This window comes from Sarcophilus harrisii, chromosome 4 (assembly GCF_902635505.1).
Source record: "Sarcophilus harrisii chromosome 4, mSarHar1.11, whole genome shotgun sequence".
Lineage (NCBI taxonomy): Eukaryota > Metazoa > Chordata > Mammalia > Dasyuromorphia > Dasyuridae > Sarcophilus > Sarcophilus harrisii.
In genome coordinates, this window is record NC_045429.1 from 297,445,595 (window position 1) to 297,466,779 (window position 21,185).

Sequence of the window (21,185 nt, forward strand, 5' to 3'; positions counted from 1 at the left end):
CACAAAATAGAAAATTTTGATTACATCAAATGAAAAAGCTTCTGTACAAACAAAACTAATGTAAACAAGATTAGAAGGGAAGCAACAAACTGGGAAAACATCTTCACAGTTAAAGGTTCTGATAAAGGCCTCATTTCCAAAATATATAGAGAGCTGACTCTAATTTATAAGAAACCAAGCCATTCTCCAATTGATAAATGGTCAAAGGATATCAACAGACAATTTTCAGATGATGAAATTGAAATCATTACCACTCATATGAAAGAATGTTCCAAATCATTATTAATCAGAGAAATGCAAATTAAGACAATTCTGAGATACCACTACACACCTGTCAGATTGGCTAAGATGACAGGAAAAAATAATGATGAGTGTTGGAGGGGATGCGGTAAAACTGGGACACTGATGGTGACACTGATTGGTGGAGCTGTGAACGAATCCAACCATTCTGGAGAGCAATCTGGAATTATGCCCAAAAAGTTATCAAACTGTGCATACCCTTCGATCCAGCAGTGTTTCTACTGGGCTTATACCCCAAGGAGATACTAAAGAAGGGAAAGGGACCAGTATGTGCCAAAATGTTTGTGGCAGCCCTGTTTGTAGTGGCTAGAAGCTGGAAACTGAATGGATGCCCATCAATTGGAGAATGGTTGGGTAAATTATGGTATATGAATGTTACGGAATATTATTGTTCTGTAAGAAATGACCAGCAAGATGAATACAGAGAAGCTTGGAGAAAATTACATGAACTGATGCTAAGTGAAATGAGCAGAACCAAGAGATCATTATATATGTCAACAATGATACTGTATGAAGATGTAATCTGATGGAAGTGGATTTCTTTGAAAGAGACCTAATTCAGTTTCAATTGATCAATGATGGACAGAAGCAGCTACACCCAAAGAAAAAACACTGGGAAATGAATGTAAACTGTTTGCATTTTTGTTTTTCTTCCCGGGTTATTTCTACCTTCTGAATCCAATTCTCCTTGTGCAACAAGAAAACTGTTTGGATCTGCACACATACATTGTATCTAGGATATACTAGGACATATTCAACATATATAGGTCTGTCAATAAAAAGTTACTATAATAAAAAAATAGATAAATGCTACTTAACATTTAAAAAAAATAAAGTATGTCCCAATGACAACACTAATAGATCTGCATTCCAAAAAGATTAAAGAAAAAAGAGATTCACATGTAGTTCTTTTTAGAACTAGAAACAAAGAGTATACCTATTAACTGGAGAATGATTAACTAATTTAGTTATGAAATATTAATGTAATGAAGCATCAGAAGCATCTAGATTTCTCAGTATGTACAACACTGGGCCTGGAATCAGGAAGGCCTGCCAAGTTTCATTTAAGCCTTAATCTTTTGCCTCCTGTAAAAATCATCTTCCTAGATGATTGTTCATAACGGTATCTGAAAAATTGTAATATTGACTATGATTTCTTGGTACTCAAATTCCCTCTTTCTGTTTGCTTGAAAGTTGATTTTTTTCCCTCTCCACATTTGATTTGGAAGCTCTAAATTTTGAATTTTGGCTGTAGCATTCTTGGAATTTTCTAAGAAATCTGGGCAGTTTTCATTTATGATTTCTTGAAATATGATGTGCAGTCTCCTTATTTTTTCTGTTTCATAGCTTTCAAGTAGTTCAATAAATGTAATGGGCTGAGGCTTGAGTTGATTCACTGAGGTCCCAAGCATGTGAGGCTAAGTTGTAATTGAACTATACTCTATTAATATACATGCTTGGATAAAGAATGGCCCCCACCCACTCTCTGTGCAAGCCCTGATGTGTTGTATAGGAAATGACGATTTTAGTGGGTGGAGGCAGAGGACACAGGAAGAGAGGCTGAGAGAGCTTACTGGCTGGGTTCTATTCTGGTGGCTGCTGGTCTTGTGGCTTCTGGTCTAGCTAGCTTCTTGACTCAGCTGCACACATTGCTATTGCCGATTCTCTTCCACCTCCGATCTTTTTTCATCTCCACTGAGAATAAAGATTGATGATTTTCCCCTAACCTGAATTCCTGACTCTGGCTGATTTTAAAATACGCAGTCATCACAAATAAATGGAAGAATTTTTTATCATTAGGATAGAATAAGATAACTTACATAGATTTCAGAAATTCACCAAATCTGAGGGATCTAGATTCCATGTGGTTGGAACTTTTTATGCCTTTAAATCACTACATTCAGTTAAGCCAGGAGTGATCAGATCCCAAGGAAATTTTGTCTATGGCCTATCCTATACTGTCTGCCTTTTGTGATACTGTTCTCCCTGGTTCTCTGCCTGTCTGACAACTCCTTCTAAAATTTTTTTGTTGGATTTCATCTTGGCAATACCTATTAAAGAGGAATATTCTCCCAGGACTCTATCCTAGTGCTTCTTCTCCTCTCCCTTTATAAGATCTAGCTTGATGATTTCATCATCTCTCAAATATCCTTTTAACTTAAATATATTCAAATATAAGTTCTATGTTGATGATTTTTAGATTTATTCATCCAGACCTAACCTCCATTCCAATCTCCACACTTACATCTCCAACTGTCTATAATAATTTCAAACTGAATTTCCCATAGGTAATAAACTCAACATTTCCAAAATTAAACTCATTATCTGTCCTCAAAATTTTTCTCCAAACTCTTCTAATTTTTCTAATTACTATTTATGACATCACACATCACCATATCACATTAAGTATATGTGAACTAGAGAACCATTATCTCATCACACTGAGTAAAACACCCTGCTGTAAGTATCCTTGCTTCAAATAGAACACAGATGGTTACACCCTCCTTGACTTCTCAGGAAAAGGTGTGAACATTAAGGAAAAAGGGGTGCCAAATCAGATATTGTCAGCTAAAGGGTCTTATACCTTACCCAAGGTTCCCCCACTATCTGCAATCTTCTACATCAGTGTCACAGGAAAGGAAAAGAAAGAGATGGGTTTCCAAAGGGAGAGAAGTGATATTCAGATAATTATAGCAATTATTATTTTAAAATATTAAAATCCTAACTCCCAGGACTCAGGATATATAAAAGATGAAGTTATCTTTGAACCAAATGCAAAAATGGCAAAGTACCATTATAGAAATGGAGAATGAAGTCCTGACTTTTCAGTCTTGGAAGATTGTTTAGATTGTGATTGTCTTCTGGGGATGATATAACATTCTGGAAGGTTGTTAATGACACATGTGTACACTTTGCAGAGGTACCAACTCTAGTAAAGCACCACATGGTACCAACTCAGATATTGTATTCTTAGCTACTCCAAATTATTTTGATTGATTATTGCATAAAATTATTATGTGAATTTATAGTCCATATATTGTATCTTATGCTCTTGGTTATATGTATAAAATGCTTTAGTATGTATCTTTAATCATATGCCACATATTACGTTATTTTATGTGCCCATACTTTCTATATGCAATTCACCTGTGATCTGAATGTATAGTTAAGATTCTTACCTGTGACTTTTCTGCTAAATAATTATGTTTACATTATATAAATGTCTTAATATTTCCCATCTATGGTTTAAATACTATTTTTCTTTCTTTTCTTTTTTTCTTAGGATATTTTCTGCACTAAATCTTTCTGAAGTCTTTGGGTGCAAAATGGTAAAATGACAGGGTGGAAAAGTTGGCATATATTAAAAGTGCTATATAACTCATCTTGATGATAATGGTGACTTCATAAAATCCAAAGTTATTCTTTCCAATGGTCTGTAAATTACAGAAGGATATCTCTGGATTTTTGAAGGTGACGCGAACAAACATGTTGGAATCTTTACAAATTGTTAAGTCATTAGAGTTGATAGAGACAATAATTATCTAATTTAGCATGGTTCAGTATGATTAATCTGATTCTACGAGGAGATGTTATGGGCCAGAACTTGAAACAAGGTACGGAAGTACAACTGATAGACAATAATGCTTGTGTTCACACCTTTAGAGAGCTCTTATAAGCAAGAAGTATTTAAGTACTCATTGGAGTTCACACATTTGGGAGATTTCAGGGTTTAGTATGAGATATCTGATTTCACACCTCCCTTGAAGCTCTTAGGGCCAGAGAGCACTCTGGGAGGTACCCCACAATCCCACTCTCAGAGAAGCAGCATAAATACAGCTTCAGTGAACCACTAGAGAGTTTTTACTTGGGAACATTCCCAGGGGTCGGAGAGGAGCACTCTGGGAGGAAGCCTACAAAACCTCTCTCGAAGTCAAGAGAGATTCATTGCATCTTCCACCTTGGTGATGGCTGGAGTCGGAAGGACAAACCTTTGGATTTGGAGACATTTGGAGGGAGCTCTTGGAACCAAGCAGAGAGATAGGCCTCTGAGCTAACTGGGCCCAAGGAAAGAGACAAGACTTGGAAGGAAAAAAATTAACGTTTGCATTTTATCAGCTGGCTGCATTTTGGGTGATTATTAACTTGTAACTGAAACTAAGGCTGCCTCCAGAAAACCTCCCCAAGAAACCAACCTTCTCCCAGAGAGAACCATCATATTATTATATTTTAAAGAACAAAAACACCAACAAAACATATGGTAACCATGGAGAGACTCTCCATGTCTTGACTTGCTTTTGCACTAATGAAGAAATTTCCTGTCTCAAATAAGTCAGTGTATGAAAGCAGTGGAGTGATTGAGTTTTTTTCTGGCAAATGATGAGGAAGAATACTATCCTGCCAAATCAACGAGAAGCAGCTCATAGTGAAATGGATACAGCTTCCTGGGCTAGAGATATAAGTGAAAATTTCAGGGTGCAAAAGTACACTCTGGATGACCCTTCTTACTATTCTTCATAAGTACTTGATTTCCTATCTTCTTGCCTATGTACTGTCTCTCCCCCAAACATACAATATACTTCCTTCTTAATTTCATCTTAGAATTGCTAATTTACTTGAAGACTAAGTTCAAATGCCACTTTTTTCATTAAGCCTTTTCTGTTATCTCTGGATTCTAATGCCCTCCTCTCTCCCTTTCTCTTGTATTTATTTTGTATATACAAAATGTAGCTATAGTATACTTGTAGTCTTTCCAGTTAGAAATGTAATGTCCCTTGATGGAAAGAACCCAACATAGTGTTTGGCAAACAATAGATGATTAATAAATTCTTGATGATTGCTTTATTGATTGATATGCATTGGACATCTGGGAACCAAACTGAATAGACAGAAGATAACAAGATAGATTATTTTGGGGACATCATATAGAACTTTCAGAGACCCTTGATTTTTTTCTGAAACAAAAATTCATCTTTTTAATACCAACATATTGTGGCACTAGGAAGCTGCAAATAATACATTCTCAAAGAAATCAGGAAGGCAGTGTGGCATCATAGGCTTAAAGTGAAGAAGATCTGAGTTCAAATCCAGTCTTAAATACTTACTAGCCCTACAACGCTGGGCAAATCACTTAAATTGCTGTCTGTATCAGTTTCTTTATCTGTAAGAAAAGAATAGTGATACCTCTCTCTGGGTTGTTTTAAGGATAAAATGAGATAATACTTGTAAAGATCTTTGCAACCTTTGGAGTGTTATATAAGTACTAGTTAACATAATTTTTATTATTACATATTCCAACTGCTTAACTTTATAGATGAAGAAACTAAAGGTACAAGAGATTGTGATTTGCCCAAAGATACATCAGTAGTAAGTAGTAAATGTAGAATGTGAACACAAAACACAAATAGGTTGAAGACAAATCTCTTGATCTTCAGTTTAACATTTAAACACATCTAGAGATTTATGTAAAGGTATCAAAATGACTCAGTGGATATAGCTCTGGGCCTGGAGTTAGGAAAACCTGAATTCAAATTCAACTATTACTAGTTGTAGGAATTTGGACAAGGAAATGACAAACCACTCTAATATGCCAAGAAAGCCCCAGCTGAGTCACAAAGAGGTGGTCACAACTGAAAGACAGTAAGAGACATTTTAATTCAAGCTTCTGTCTGTTTCAGATGAGACCTGCCTGTAACTCATATAATGAATCATATAAATTCACCAGATTTTTTTTTGAGGCAATAGGATTAAGTGACTTGCTTAGGGTTACATATTTAGTAAGTGTCTGAGGTCAGATTTGAACTCAGGTCCTCCTGACTCCAGGGCCTTTGTTTTATCAATTGCACCACTCTGTTGCTCCAATGAGCCAGATTTTTTAATGTAGACAATATGGCATATTAGCAAGAGGGTGAAACTTGAAGACAGGTAACTTGGCTTCAAGTCCTATCACTTATAGATACTGGATGTGTGACCTTAGGCAAATAGATTTAATTGGATGCTTCAGGCAACTTTCAAGACAATAAGTTGAAGAAAAAAGGTGCCAACTTGTATTAGTGGAAGAAGTTATTTCCTCTGGGCATTTCTTATATCAATGACATAATAAATTCAATCTTTCTCCAAGCCTAGAGATGTATACTTTGTGGTCTTTTTGCCAATAATGATCTGAAAAACATTCTTAAATAGGTGATGTTTAGTTCTTGAAGAGCTAAAGACACAATACTTTTGTTGAAACTGCTTTATTTTTAAATTCATAAATATTTGTTACTGACAAAAGTGGAAAAATCCTTAAGACTCTAAATCTTACTAAACTGATATTTGTTTACAGTACATACAGAATGTGCTTTTACAGGTAAGTAGAACAAGGAGAATAATACAGAGGAAACAGTAGTGTACTGCTCATCTTGAAGCTTAATGATTAATCAAGAATCTGTGCAAAGTTACAGATATAAAGGTAATTTTTCATTGGTATCACTATATATAATTAAGATGAAATCCATAAATTGGGCTAATGCATAAAAATGTTCATTAATCCCTCTTAGGAAATAGTGTACCCAAATTAAAATCTTAAAGTAAGAATTGCTTTTATTAGAGAATGTCTTACTACAAAATGTCTAGTTTACTTATAGAACTAAGAGCGTATCCACCATTAATAAAGAACATGAATGGGACATCCCCTTGCGGTGGTCCTTTGCAAGAGGAAATGAGGTTGAAGAGGGGAAGAATGATACAATTGAGAAGTGATATTTTCTCCTTATAGATGTTGACATTAAGGAGGCACACAATGTTATTTTTTGTCACTACTAGAGGAATGATGGTACATGTGTAGATATATGTGATTTGTCTAAGTTATCTTGACTTTGATCCTGTCTTCTTGTCTCATCTCATAATCCTTTACTGGAGTGTCACCAGGAGGTTTTAGAAAGGTATAAGGGCAGTAACAATTCCATATAATACCCAGAGGCTCAGCTGTGAGCTGAGCTCTTCACTTTCTCCTTCTTCACTTTCTCCAACTAGATCACAACCTTAGTGTCCAGAGTTGTTTTCAAGGAGACAAATCTCATTGCTGTTTAGAAAAAAATTTTTTTTTACATCACAAAACCTTGTTCTTTTCAAGATGCTGCTCATCAAGGAATTTTAAGCACAAGATTTGTGACTTCATGGACAAAACCACCTCCCCGATTCCTCTCAATATTCCATCCCATTTCTAGCTGTCTCTCAGCCTGGGCCACATTGAAAAAGGAAACAAATTCCTCAAGGGTAGAAGCCTTGAATAGTTTGGGTGTTTCTGATATAAGCAAGTTTCTATAAAAATCAACCTATTAAATCAAGCCTATTGAATGGTTAGATAGTTAAACATGCAGTTTCAAGATCTTAATTCAGTGGGCCAAGAATATTGAGCCAACCCTATACCAGATATGCCCTTGGTGGCTGAGAATTTCACTGTGGATCAGACATAATGAGGTATGTACAGCTCAGAAAGGAGAAATCTGAAGATCAGATGGGAGTCAGAAGTTGCAAGGGTAAAGGAGGATCAAGATGTGAATGAAAATCCAATGAGAACCCAGAAAGACTTCTTTTACTAATTTTTCCAGCAAAACAATAGTTTGCTTATGAAAGTAGTATTTGAATGTTGAAAAATACTTTACTAAGATATTAGCTCCCTTGAAATACTTTCAGAACAAGTTTCCAGGTTTGTTAGAAGAGGTAAATAAATGATTTTAAAATATAGTCATGTGTATGTCAAAGGCAGACTCTTAGGTAATTTCTTCAGTTCAATTTCTCACTTGTGCTTGATATGAATAACTGTAGAGTTGATTTGGGAAATACAATGGAGAATGATCTCCTTTCCTTCCCTTTCTGAGAAACCAACTAAACTTTCAGCTTTTGGAGATAAATGGTAAATACCACATACAAACAGAAGAAGAGATCAAGTGAGATAATTCATGTAAATTGTTTTTGTTAAGTATTAAGTATAAGGTATTATTAATATGTTAAGGGCAAAAGAGGGAGACAACAAGTGTGATTGAGAGATCCCTGAGGAGCTAAGAGATGTGGCCAGAACTGGATTTGGCAGGAAAGTACCTGGAACCTCAGGAATTACTAATTCCATTATTTTCATCTAGATTTCTGCTTTATAGAGCTAGAGACAAGAGGAGGGATAGGGAGAAGGGATCAGCATTAGAGAGGAAAGGAAAGCAACTGAGGAGAGTACATAGACAAGTTTTAAGTAGAGGAGATCAGTGCTGGGATATAGAGTAAAAAAAAAGGAATTGAATTAAAATGAAAGTAGAAGAAAGATATTCCGATATAGAATAAGATGAGATTGAAAGTTGATACTTGGAAGATCATCTATCATCTAATTGACTTGTGAATCCCAAAGTCCATCAGTGTTTCCACTATATGGTTTCTATATGGTTAAGGACTACTTGATAAAAGTTTTGGAATCTGTAAATTCACAGAAGCAGGAACCATGGCAAGATTCAAAAGAACTCAATTTTATTAAGAGTTGTATATTCTTTTAAGGATTAGGAGGACACAAAGAGGCAGTTATAGGAGAAAAATAAGAAGAAAGACACTTCAATTGCAGGCTCATGTCCCTGCCAATGCTTAACACAATCTCTTACACCTAGTAAGTGCTTAATAAATATTTGCTAAATTAAACTGCATCAAATTGAATCTTTATCAGAACTTAAAAAGGAATAGAGACCAAAATAAGGAGGACAATATATTTTCAAACATTCAAGAGAGAATGCTCTGCCAAAGATTATGGAAATTTACTAAATGGATTTTCTACCGATTGATTTCTTTGAGAGAATGAGAAATGCAAATTGGTATATCAGTTGTTGGTTATGAATGGTTGTGGAAATGCAGAACACTTGGTAGAGTAGAAATTCTACCTTTCTCTTTTCCCACAAAGTGGATAAAGTTGGCTTGGTTTGTTGGTATTGTGCTAAAGCTTTTGATAGGATTTCCCTCACTACTCATGTGGCCAACTGAATATTTCATGAACCTGTAATAGATATATTTGGTTTCATTGAACCCAATTCTCTCACATGTTGCTTAAAAAACAAACTCAGATGAACCTGTGGGGACTAGCCCTCATAAGGTTTACATGTGGAAAATCTGTCCTTCTTTTAGCTATTAGAAGCCATGACACTCCCCATACAGCGAAGCTAAAGGGCAAGTGGCCCATACCAATCATTTGAGGAGTCTCTGTTCACTTTGGAGTGAGACTGGCCTGAGCAGTGAATTAGGAAAGTGGGATGATGGGATGTCATAGGATCATAGATTTTGAGGTGGAAGGAACCTCAAAGGTCATGTACTAATTCCCCCTAATTTGACAAAAAAGGAAACTGAGACACAAAGTAGGCAGTGTGGCTCAATGGTGCAGTGGAATTGGAATCGCTAGAAGACACGAGTTCAAATCTCAGCTTTGCCACTTGTTCTATATGTGATCTCTGGCAAGTCATTTAGGGTTTTAGTGTTTAGTTTCCTTATCTGTTAAAATGAGGAAATTGAACTTACTGGCCTTAAAGATCCTTTCCTGCTCTAAATCTGTGATTTTTGATTTAAATGACTTGTCCGGGGTCATGAAGATAGTAAATGAAAGACACAGGATTTGGAGCCAGAAACAATATATTTTTCCACTCTACCATACTTCTACTGATAGTAATTTTCCCAAAGTTCAAACAAAAATTAGAGCTTTAGGATTCTTCAAATAGGTTGAATAAACTAATTAATTTCAATGTCATCTCATCTAGTGTGATGGGAAATTTACAAGGCTTCCATGGAAGAATTTTCTAGCCTTTGAAGGCACCACATCAACGTGGGAGATATTTTACCTTCATGATGATGAAAAGATACCCTATTTAAAAGTCATTTCATTTGGAGCCTAATTTTTTTTTGATGGAGATAATAGGATGGTTGTCTCTATAATATTATGTTCTTATGCTATACTCCATCCAACAGGTTGGTAGAAGTGGTGATAGAAGGCTAGAGTAACTAAAGCACTGGGAACAATTAGGGCCATTAATTGAGAGTTTTCATAGAAGATGTTCTCTTTTTAACATCCTGGAAAGGAAACTAATGAAGCTGCAGTGGCACCGTAGCCCTAAGTATGAGGAAGATGCCATCCTCTACAAAAGTGAAAATAGCTTGGCACACCCTCATTTTAGTAGTCAGCCTCAGGCTAGTAAATTACCTATACTCTGCAGAAGATGAGACTACTCAGCAGCATACACATGAGCTCCATTTAGTTTCTCTGTCTGGGTCAGAGTATAGCAGCAGATGGTTCAGCAGCAACTCAGAACTAAAATTTAAGGACTTGATTTGAAATGAAGTGCCTACCCAATGATCAGATTATATAGTTAGATCTATTAGCCTGTTGGTCTTCCTTCCCCTCTCTCTCCCTTCCCTCAATAATACCTCCATCTTATTTCTTTGACCTAAGTAATAGGAAAGGGGGGTAAAGTAGTTTAAAGTAGTTGGGCTAGGAAAAGGGCCTAGAATAAAACATTAAATAAAGTAAAATCCCATTGGTAGATTTTCAAAATTGTTCTGCCTTTTTTTAATCCGGACCAGTAATAAATTCTAGAAGCTGTAGATACTGAGTAATTAGGTTTGTAGCTGACAGAACAGAGAAGGGAAGGTAAGCAGCGAAAAGAAGTCCCCAAAAGGACAAAACAGGTGGAAGATTACAGGGGACTGGTGTCTGGCCAAAAGAGAAGAATGAAGTTTAAGATGGTAAGGTGGAAACACAGGTTGCCTTATGGGAGGGGCAGTATTATCTAAAGATAATTTTCTGCTTCTGGCCTGGGTTGCCCTCTTAGAGGGTTAAAAAATAGACTGCATCTGAAACAGTCCAGTCTGATATGAATGGGGTTAAGAAAGCGGGGCCAGGAATTATGGAAATAGTAACTCCCCTTAGAGATCATGGCTATCACAGTGAGGCTTAGATAGGAGGTCAGGCTGGGTTCTGGGAAGAGGAAATAGGCCTGCATGAGAGCTGTAGTCTGGGTTTAGAGTTCTGAACTTAGGGTTCCTCGAGAAGATGCTGAGGCTATCCAGTTCTCTGATATGAATTCTCTATACATAGAAGGCCAAGGTTTCCCTCTTTATGAGAATTTACTTCATCACCACTTCAGGAGAGCTCTTGGGCTTCTGAATTAGAGGACCATGAGCATTTGGGTTCACAGAGAACAGACCTGAAGGAAAGGAGTACACCCTCTGAGTACTCAGGGTGTGCAGAGAATGCTTAGAAGGGAGATATGGTTAGGTAAATTTCCCAAACTCAGAGTTTCTGTGAAGGAACATAAGAAATAATGGAAACCTGTCTGTTTTCAGGCTTATGTGAAAGTAAGGTCTGAGAGCACTCTGATGAAGGGCAAGGAAGTTATCTTTGTGCTTATGGACACAGCAGTTTCACTGCTCTGGTGAGCAGAAAGTTTTTAGGCACTAGAAGATTTCCATGATGTAATTCTAGTTAAATGAATGAGACCACATTGCCAACCTAACCAGCCAACTCTTCATATACCCTGGTCAACCCAGCTGGGAGGGAAGAGTGTTACTGAGGGTCTCTAACAGCTGAGCCCCTATTGAGAAAGTATTTGGGAACAAGGAGATGCTGCTGGGGAGGCTCAGAACTATCTCCTTTTCTCACAACTTCATTCCGCTTGAAAAAGTGAGAGAAAACCTTTTAGCTGTATAAGACAGAGTAAGTCAGTGCCAGGAGACTTGGGCTGTACTTCTAGGAGGGGGTATGACTTTCTGTTGCAGAAGCAGCCCATCTGACCCCCATCCCTCCCTTGAATATTTTTCTACAATTATCCACTTGTGGATAAGGTAGGAAAGTGTGGAATGACAAGGACCAGAAGAGTCCCCAAGACCCTTTTAGGGATAACAATCAGGTTTCTCTCCTAGCTACCTCCACCCAACCTGTCCCTGGCTCTGACCCCAGTCACACAGTCACTTCAGTCTTGCTGGATGTATGGTAGTGGGTGTGTTGTCCAGGGATGTAATGCAGCTGTTCTACTGTGTTGTGTCTCCGAGTTGCAAAGGCCTGGCGCTTAGCTGCGGTCTGACTCTGGCCTAGGGTATTGTAGGAGTTATTGGAGGCACTAGGATGGGAGTGCATCTTGGTCATGTGGTAGCGGTCCAGCACAGGTGTAGACACAAAGACATCCATGTTAGACATAGCACGAGACAGAGCCTGCTCTGGGAAGGCTGTCCTCTCTGGGGACAGCAGTGGATCCTGGGAGTGTAGGCGTTCAGCTGACAACAGCTGCTCATCAGACAGAATCCTGTCATAGGGCATGCTGAACTCCTCTGGCATCATCCTTTCAGGAGACAGGACTCTGTCTTGAGACATGGCTCGTATTGGCCGGCGAGGACGCTCGCGGGGTTGGGGCTTCTGCTGTGACATCTGAATGACATTGAGAGGGAGTGTGCCCCGGGCAGCCAGATCAGGGAGGTGACGCCTCCTCATGTAGTACTCATCAGCTTCTTTGTCAGCTGTAGGGGAGAGACAAATAATACAGTGGGGTGAGGGAGAATATGAGACTGTCAAATCCTCAGGGATAAGGGGCTACAGAGAGAGTAAGCCCCATAATAGCACAATATCACTTCAACCCCCAATCCCTATAATAAAGTTATTGACTGTCAAACCTAGAAGGGATTTTAGAGATTTTTTGGTCTGATTCCCTCATTTTACAGAAGAAATTAAAGTTTAGCAAAATGAGGAGATCAGCTCAAGATCACAAAACTACATAGTGCCAGAATTTTGACTAAGATTTAGGTCTCTTGATTCCTAATCTGATATAATATCCTGGCCCTGAGAAATTCCTCCTTCTATCACCACCAAATAGCAGTTAATAGCTTCACACTAAGTGCATGATACTTCACAGGCAGCTGAATTGTAGAACCAGTCTCATAACATTGAAATAAAACCAGCCATCAATCCAACACTTTCTCTTAACACAGTTTATGAACTACCCTCTCAAAACACACATTATTTATGTACATGAAATTTAAGTAAATTCAATAAGCATTTATGAAGTGGTACTGTGTGCCAAGTACATAGGCATTTATCTTTCCTTTATAAATACATAGCAGAAATAACCTATCATTAGATCAAGTGATTGTGGTTAAGGATCATCTCAAATCCCTTCAATGCCACTAAAAAAACTCTCTAAGTTTTCTTATTCAAATTTCCTTAAATATTTCATTATATTTTCTCAGGACTTCACTGGACTATTCTTAGCATTTTGTTGACTGACTTAATGACTTCTTTTCACTTATACTCTCAATTACAAATTAATTATTTCTGTCAGTGATTTTCTATACCCAAATGCAGAAATTAGATTCCAAAAAACTCTTTGAGATTAGTCTGTCATATCTTTTAAAAATATATTCAGTAATATATTTTTCCTGAATAATGTAATTTTTAAAAAACATTCATTGATTCAGTTTTAACATTTATACATTATAGGCTATCTACATGCAGCCATGCAAAATATTTCCACATTAGTCATGTTGTGAAAGAAGACTTGGTTCAAAAATACTAAGATAAAGAAAGTTTAAGAAAAAGTATGCTTTCATCGCATTGGTTTTTTTCTCTAGATATGGATATGGATAACATACAGCTCTTTCAGAATTGTTTTCAATCATTATATTGCTGAGAATAGCTATATCATTTACAATTGATCATTGTATAATATAGATGTTAGTGTGTTCTGGTTCTGATTCTGCCTATCTTAATTTGCCTCAATCCATATAATGAGAGCATTGTGTTTGTCATTTCTTATAGTACAATAGTATTTCATCACAATCATAATCTATTCAGCCATTGTTCAGTCATTTCCCAATTGATGAGCATTCCTTCTATTTCCAATTCTTTGCCACAACTAAAAGAAGTGCTAGAAATACTTGTGTACATATATATCTTTTTCTTTTAGTTTGTTATCTCTTTGGGGTTCAGACCTAACAGTGATATTGCTTAGTCAAAGGAAATACATGGTTTTATAAACCTTTGGGTATAGTTCCAAATTTTTCTTCAGAATGGCTAAATCAGTCCACAACTCCACTGACAATGCATTAGTTCCTCAGCTCTCCCATATTTCTTTCAACATTTGTCATTTTCTTTTTCTGTCATATTAACCGATATGATGATATGTGTGAGATGGTACCTCAGAGTTGTTTTAATGCACATTCTCTAATCAATGGTGATTTAGAGCATTTCTTTCTATGACTATAAACAGCTTTAATTACTTCATCTGAAAACTATTCCTATCTTTTAACCATTTACTTATCAATTAGGGAATGATTTTTATTTTTAAAAATTTAACTTAGTTTTCTATTCATTTAAGAAATGAATCCTTTAACAGAAAAATTTGCTGTACATTTTTTTCATTAAAATGATTATTGTTTATCTTCTCCATCCTATTCCCCTGTTTATCTTTCTTTCTGTATCTCTGTCTATCTGTCTCTCTCTTCCTCTGTTTTTATCCTGTCCATCCTCAAAATAAATTTTGTTTCTTTCTATTGCCTTTCCCAATCCACCCTCACTTTTATCAGCCTCCCACCCTTATTTATCCTTTCCCCCTCCTACCTTTCTGTAGGGTAAGATAGATTTCAATAACCAACTAAATGTATATATTATTCCCTCTTTGAGCAATTCTGATGAGGGTAAGATTCAAATGTTTCCTGGCTCATTCCCTCATCTTTTTCTCCACCATAAAAGATCTTTCTCACTTCTTTTATGTGAAATAGTTTATTCTACTTCTACTTTATTCTACATTCTACTTCTTCCTTTTTCCTTTTCTTAGAGGATGAACACACATACCAACACACCTGTAGAAAGTTTGTATGTATTTCACATATTCTCCATACAAATCAAACTAGTGTTCATCTCTGGGGATGCACACATATTCCATTCACAGATAATCATAAGAAACAAAGATTCTCACAGAATTCATCTTTTAAATTTCAACAAAATACAGGATCCCTTATTACTGTTTTAAGGCAAGCTCTATGATCTTAATCCTCACCATCTAACTGAGAATTTCTTGAGATGGTCAGCCATAAATATTCCTGGTAATAGAAATTACACTTTCTGCCACAAAGGCAGTCATAAAGGAGTCTTTTGGGCATTTACTTTCTTTCAATAAGTTAATTGTTAATTTCAAGAAGACACTCAGTCCCTGGTCTCTATCTGTGGCTAAAATATAAAGGGGCATTTTAAAGTATTTGTAAAATGAGTCTTCTCCATAGCATTTCTTTGCCTTTTATGTTTAATTCCTTCCAAATTCAAAGACTCCTTGGATACAAATAACCGTGTTGGAGTTTCTAGAGCCACTTGCATAAAAAGAAATTGATAAAACTAATGGTAGGAGCAGAAGTCCCAAATTGTCACATTATCAGTCAGGTTAAGTCTTAGCTCAGGTTTTCTGAATGGAGGAAGGGAAAATGAGAGTGATAGGAAACTGCTCTATTGAACTTTGCCTTTTTAGTAAACTCTGGAGCTAGGGTGAAAAGATATCTTGTTTATTATAGTTTTTACACTGGACACAAGTCAGTAATATTTAGGAGACTTCTAGAGAGAACACTAGAATAACTGCAGTGCATCTTGCTTTGGGACTTAGGGTAAAGTGGAGAGAAACGTAGCATAGACTAACCCTTTGTAATGTTCAGGTTCTCTTCAAACTTGAGAAGGAAAGAGTTGTTATTTCATTCAGCAAACAGTTCATAAGAGTTATAGAAATTGTAGGATTTTTCAGTTGGAAAGGACTGGAGAGATCATTTAGTTTAATTTGGAGTCTAGAAAAATTAATTTTTTAAGGTCACAGAGCTAGTAAAAGAAAGAGTTAAATCTGAGATCCAGGCTTTTTAATCTTCGCATTACTTTCACTAAATCAGGGATTTAACATTTGTGTTTGTGTGTGTGTGTTCATGTGTGTGCATGCGCGCACACATGTGTGCGCCATGGATTTATTTAGGTTATTAGGTGAATCTTGTGGACCTTAGAATAATACTTTTAAATGCATGAGATAAAATACATAGAATTACAAATCAACCTATTATATTGAAATATATATATTTTCACAGATCTATGTTAAAATAAACTTACAACTATGTGCACTAAACCAGAGGGTATCAAACGGATAGCTGCAATATTACAAAGTATATCCCCAAATTAATTAAAATATAATTGAGAACTATTTAAAAAATGAACTAAACATAAATAACATTACATTTTGAAACTATCAATATCCCACATATATATTAGAGGTTTCTATGAGTTTGACATCATTTCACTAAACTGTATTTCCTTTCTCTTCATCCTTATCCCTTTTCTATCTAGATAGAAAAAGTAGGGACAAATTCCCATCTCCTGGTAAGGAAATGAAAATGTGTCTTCAACCTGAGACTAAAGTACAACTAAAGGAAACACCACCTACTTAGTCTCTTCAGAGATGAATATTTGCTGGGGTTGGTCTTAACTGCAGATTCATAGGATGGAGGAAGGTGAGCCAAATTCTGGAAGGATCTAGAGAAAGAAAGGTCATAGGGCTCTGTGGCTGATGTCAGGATGTTGTTTATCCGTGGCTTTTCTGCAAGAAAGAAAGACAAAGGAGCCATCAAAACATTCTTGCTACTACTTTAGCAAGGACATTTACAAGGCAAGAATTCCTGTCCTTGTCCCTCCCCAGCCCCACCCCAGGATGAGTTTGGGTTACCAATAATGTCAACATATATTCCTTCTACTGTTTTGGGCCAAAAGAACATTGTTGCTATTCAATGGGGAAGGATTTCAGCTTGGAGAACACTGGACTCTTTCCTACTCTGCACTCCACACAGCAAATCCAAATGAACTCCTTATGAGAATTTTCCTCATAAAAATCATAGAATGTCAGTGTTGGAAGGAGTTATAAAGACCATTTAGTAATAGTCCAACATTCTTATTTTACAGGTGAAGAAATGAAGTATCAGAGTGGTATTGCCTTGTTCAGTAGTTTCCTTATAATACATAATTTCTGTACAGCTTTCGGTAAGTCACCTAACCTATCTGGGTTTTTCTACTCTATAAAATGAAAAGTTTGAACCAGGATGATCCCTGAGGTCTTCCCAACTCTGTATGAATGTTCTTATACTTAGTGAAGGGCATAAACAGAAATAGAACCCAGTTTTCTTGACTCCCAGTCTAGTCAGTACTTTCCATTTCATCCAAACCACCTTTCATTTCTCTTATACCCCTGGAGTTGGGAAAGAGGAAAAAGATAGGTAGGAAGTGGTAGTGTGACCAAAGAATGCAAATTTTATCAAACTGGTTTCTCCAACTCAGTCTCTTAAGTATAATTCTAAGATTACCCAGGCCTGAAAGAGATAAAGTTTTAACGTATTCAACTTCAAACCAGAGTAGATATTTGTCTGTCAAAAGGTTCTGGAGGCAGCTCCAGGAAATGTTAATAATGAAAATTAAACTTTAAAGTGTGTTGGGTTTACATTTTGTTTTTCCAGAAGTATTTCTTAAACATTTATCAGCACATCCCTATCTTTATCTTTCTGAATAACAATTACTGATACTGATGCAACACTTTAAACCTGTACTTAAATAAATTAGTGAAGTTGATCATATTATGTGTCGAAAAGCAACAAGAAACAGCATTTCATGAGAGGGACACTTGGACATATTATCTTGCAGTGATCATGGTAAGTATTTAGGGGAAAATAAAGGGATTTCAATTGTTCATTGTTTGGTTAAAATAATGCAATAAAAATCCAACTAAATTAATTTACCTATTTGGTGTCATACCAATTAAACATTTAAAGTGTTACTTTAAGTTGTGAGAAAAGTAATAACAAAATTCATTTGGGGAAACAAAATGCCAAGACTCTCAAAGAAAACAATGAAAAAAGTGAGAAAGAGTATGAGATTTTTAAACTTTACTACAAAGCAATATAAAGCAAACAATCGTACTGGTTACAAAGCTAGAAAATTAATCAGTGGAACAGATTGAGTAGACAACATACAGACGTAGATTAGCATAATCTTTGATGAATTCAAAGACCCTAAGAAAAGAATAAGGATTTAGTACTTAGTAAAAACTACTATGAATACTGAAAAGTAGTGTGGTAGATATATTTAGATAAAGGTTTTTCTATATACTAAAATAAGCTCATAAGAAATACTAGACTTGTTATATAAACTTTATAATTAATTAATTAGAGAAGTGAGGAAGAAACTGCTTTTAAGGATCATGATTAGGAGAAGAATTCATTATAAAACAAGGGATTAAAACAGTCATAGAATATTAATTGGACAATTCTGATTACATAAAACTGAAAAGTTTTTAATTTTTTTGCACAAATAAAACCAATGCAGTTAAAAGTAAAAGGGAACCATTTAATTTTGTAAGTGAAGCATAAAATAGGGAGAAGTATGCTCAACAAGAATTCAGTGCAGAGCACAAATTAAAGACTCCCTATATGTGGTGAAGTTCTCTAGATTTTCCCATTTGTACATGATTAAATCAAGTTCCAGAATATTTCAGAGCCTTCTAAACAAGTAGAGAGAAAGAAAGAATTCAATTACTGAGGATCCATAGTCAGCAATTATGTAAGATATAGAAGCTACCATTATACTGGAGTGGAGCACATTGAATGCTTAATTTCTACAGGCAAAACATATAGGACTACAACCAAGAATGAAGAATAATGTATTCAGCAAAACAATATAATCCTACAAAGAAAAAATAATTTTCAATTAATAGAGGACATTCAAGCAATTCTGATGAAAAGAACAGTAGTAAATATAAAATTTGAAATATAAACACAGGAGTTGAGAGCAATATAAAAAGGCTAAATAATCAATGTGGGGGGTGGGGGGAGATAAACTGATATAAGGATCTCTTCAGAACCAAAACACTAAAAGGTCTAAAAAGAATCAAATTAAATAGAGGGACCAGGTGGTTCTGTTTTGTTTTTATGATGTTAAAAAGATGAAAGGAAAGGGAGGAAGGGGAAAGAAATACATTGGTTAGAGTAAAGAAGAAAGAGGAAAGGAGGAGAGAGGAACTTAGATAATCATTTAATCTTATATCTCACATTATCATGGTGCCAAAGTAGAAGTATATACAAACATAAAAGATGTGGGAAGAGTGAGCATTATTAAAGCTCATTTTCATCTGAACTGGTCATAAAAGCATAGAATATGGAGAATACAATCACATATGCAAAGAGTTTGATTTAGAAAAAGGGAAATGGATAAAGGAAGAGGGGAAAAGAGGGAATAGGAACATCAGTAGATTTGGAGAGTTATTAATCATGACAGAAATAAACCCTAATCTTAAATGAGAAATCATGAAGAGATAGTTAAATAAAAGGATTTTATATTAAAAAGAAAGTTGGAGACAGAGAGGAAAAATTATGAGAATAGGATAGAAAGAAAGAAATAATCAATGATCATAATTGTGACATGTTCAAACTCACTCACAAAATAGAAGAGGATAGAAATAAAATTTAAGATTGTTTGCAAGAAAAACACTTTTAACATAAAAACCCATACAGTTAAAACAAAGGAATAGAATAAAATCTGCTAAAATTAGACTAATGTTTGCTAAAGCTAAAGAACTCAAACACTGGGTTAAAAATGCATTATTTGACAAAGTTTCCTAAAAAATGGGTGGCAGTTTGACAGAAATTAAGTTTAGTACAATATCTTATATCATGTACCAAGATATGATCCAAATAAAAAGTATATGTACAAGAGGACACAATATAAGTAAATTTAAAAAATAATAAAGAAATTATCTTTCAGGTATTTGGATAGGGGAAGAATTCATGACTAAACGAGGCAGAGGCTCACTGAAGATAAAACAAACATTATTTCATAAAACCTTAAAAAGTTTTTTGCACAAATATAGATAAGAATAGAATTGGAATAGTTAACTGGAGAAAAATACAGCAATTTTTAAATAACATTGTCAAGATATAAGGAAATGATTCACATTTGTAAGAAGTGAAGTCATTTCACAATTGGCAAAAGGTCAAAGGATTTGAAAAGACCCTTTTTTGTGTGAAAAAAGAGCCAAGCTGTGTATAGCTATATGACAAATGCTCTAACACCTAAAATTAGAGAAAATCAAATGAAAGCAGTACTGAAGTTACCTCAGTAAGATTTGATTTGCAAAACTAATGACAATGACAACTGCTGGAGGAGGCTATGGGAAAACAGACATAATAGTGTATTGCTGGTGGAACTGTGAAATAGTCCAATCACTTTAGAAAGCAATTTAGTATTATGACCAAAATGTGATAAATCATGTATGTCCACTGACCCAACAATACCACTAATAAGGCTGTATTTTGAAGAGATCGAAGAAACAAAAAATCACTATAATATTTACAGCAAATCTTATTCGGTAAAGAACTAGAAAATATGGATTCGTCATCAATTGAGAGATGACTGCATATGATGGTACAATCAATCCTCAACTTCTATGGGGTGACCTTCCTGGAAAACTTCAGAAAAGTTTTTAAAAAAAGGTGACTTTTGATACATTGAACCCATGAAAACTAGTGGGTTATGTTCTTAGGGCCATCAAATGTTAAGGGACAGGTTAATTCCTGAAGAGCCTCCATAGCTGTGGATTGTAACATCTGAAGGAGATGCAGGGCAGCCTTTGCTGACAGTTGTTGCGGACTAGGAATGAGATAAATTGGAGGCAGAGGGAAGAGAAGAGAGATCAGACAATACAACAGCCTTTCAGGAGAGAAGTCAGAGAACATCAGTGGCTTCTCAGTCTTCTTGTATCATCCTTTCACAAGAGGAGTTCCATTCTGGGTTGGACCTCCAGCAGCTACTGTCAGGGGGCTCCCGTGTATTCCAACAG

The 21,185-nt window shown here is 35.8% G+C and overlaps 1 protein-coding gene across 1 annotated transcript in view; it reads right to left on the reverse strand.

Annotated features, from left to right (window-relative positions):
* Positions 1-6,517: 6,517 nt before the first annotated feature.
* SHISA6 (shisa family member 6) overlaps positions 6,518-21,185 on the reverse strand; it is a 545,098-nt gene continuing 530,430 nt past the window's right edge. The window contains exons 5-6 of the mRNA XM_031965534.1: positions 16,752-16,904; positions 6,518-12,807 (exon numbers count right to left, since the gene is read on the reverse strand). Of these exons, the coding sequence (XP_031821394.1) occupies positions 12,254-12,807; positions 16,752-16,904 (707 nt within the window). The 3' untranslated portion in view covers positions 6,518-12,253. The remainder of the gene's footprint in view (positions 12,808-16,751; positions 16,905-21,185) is intronic.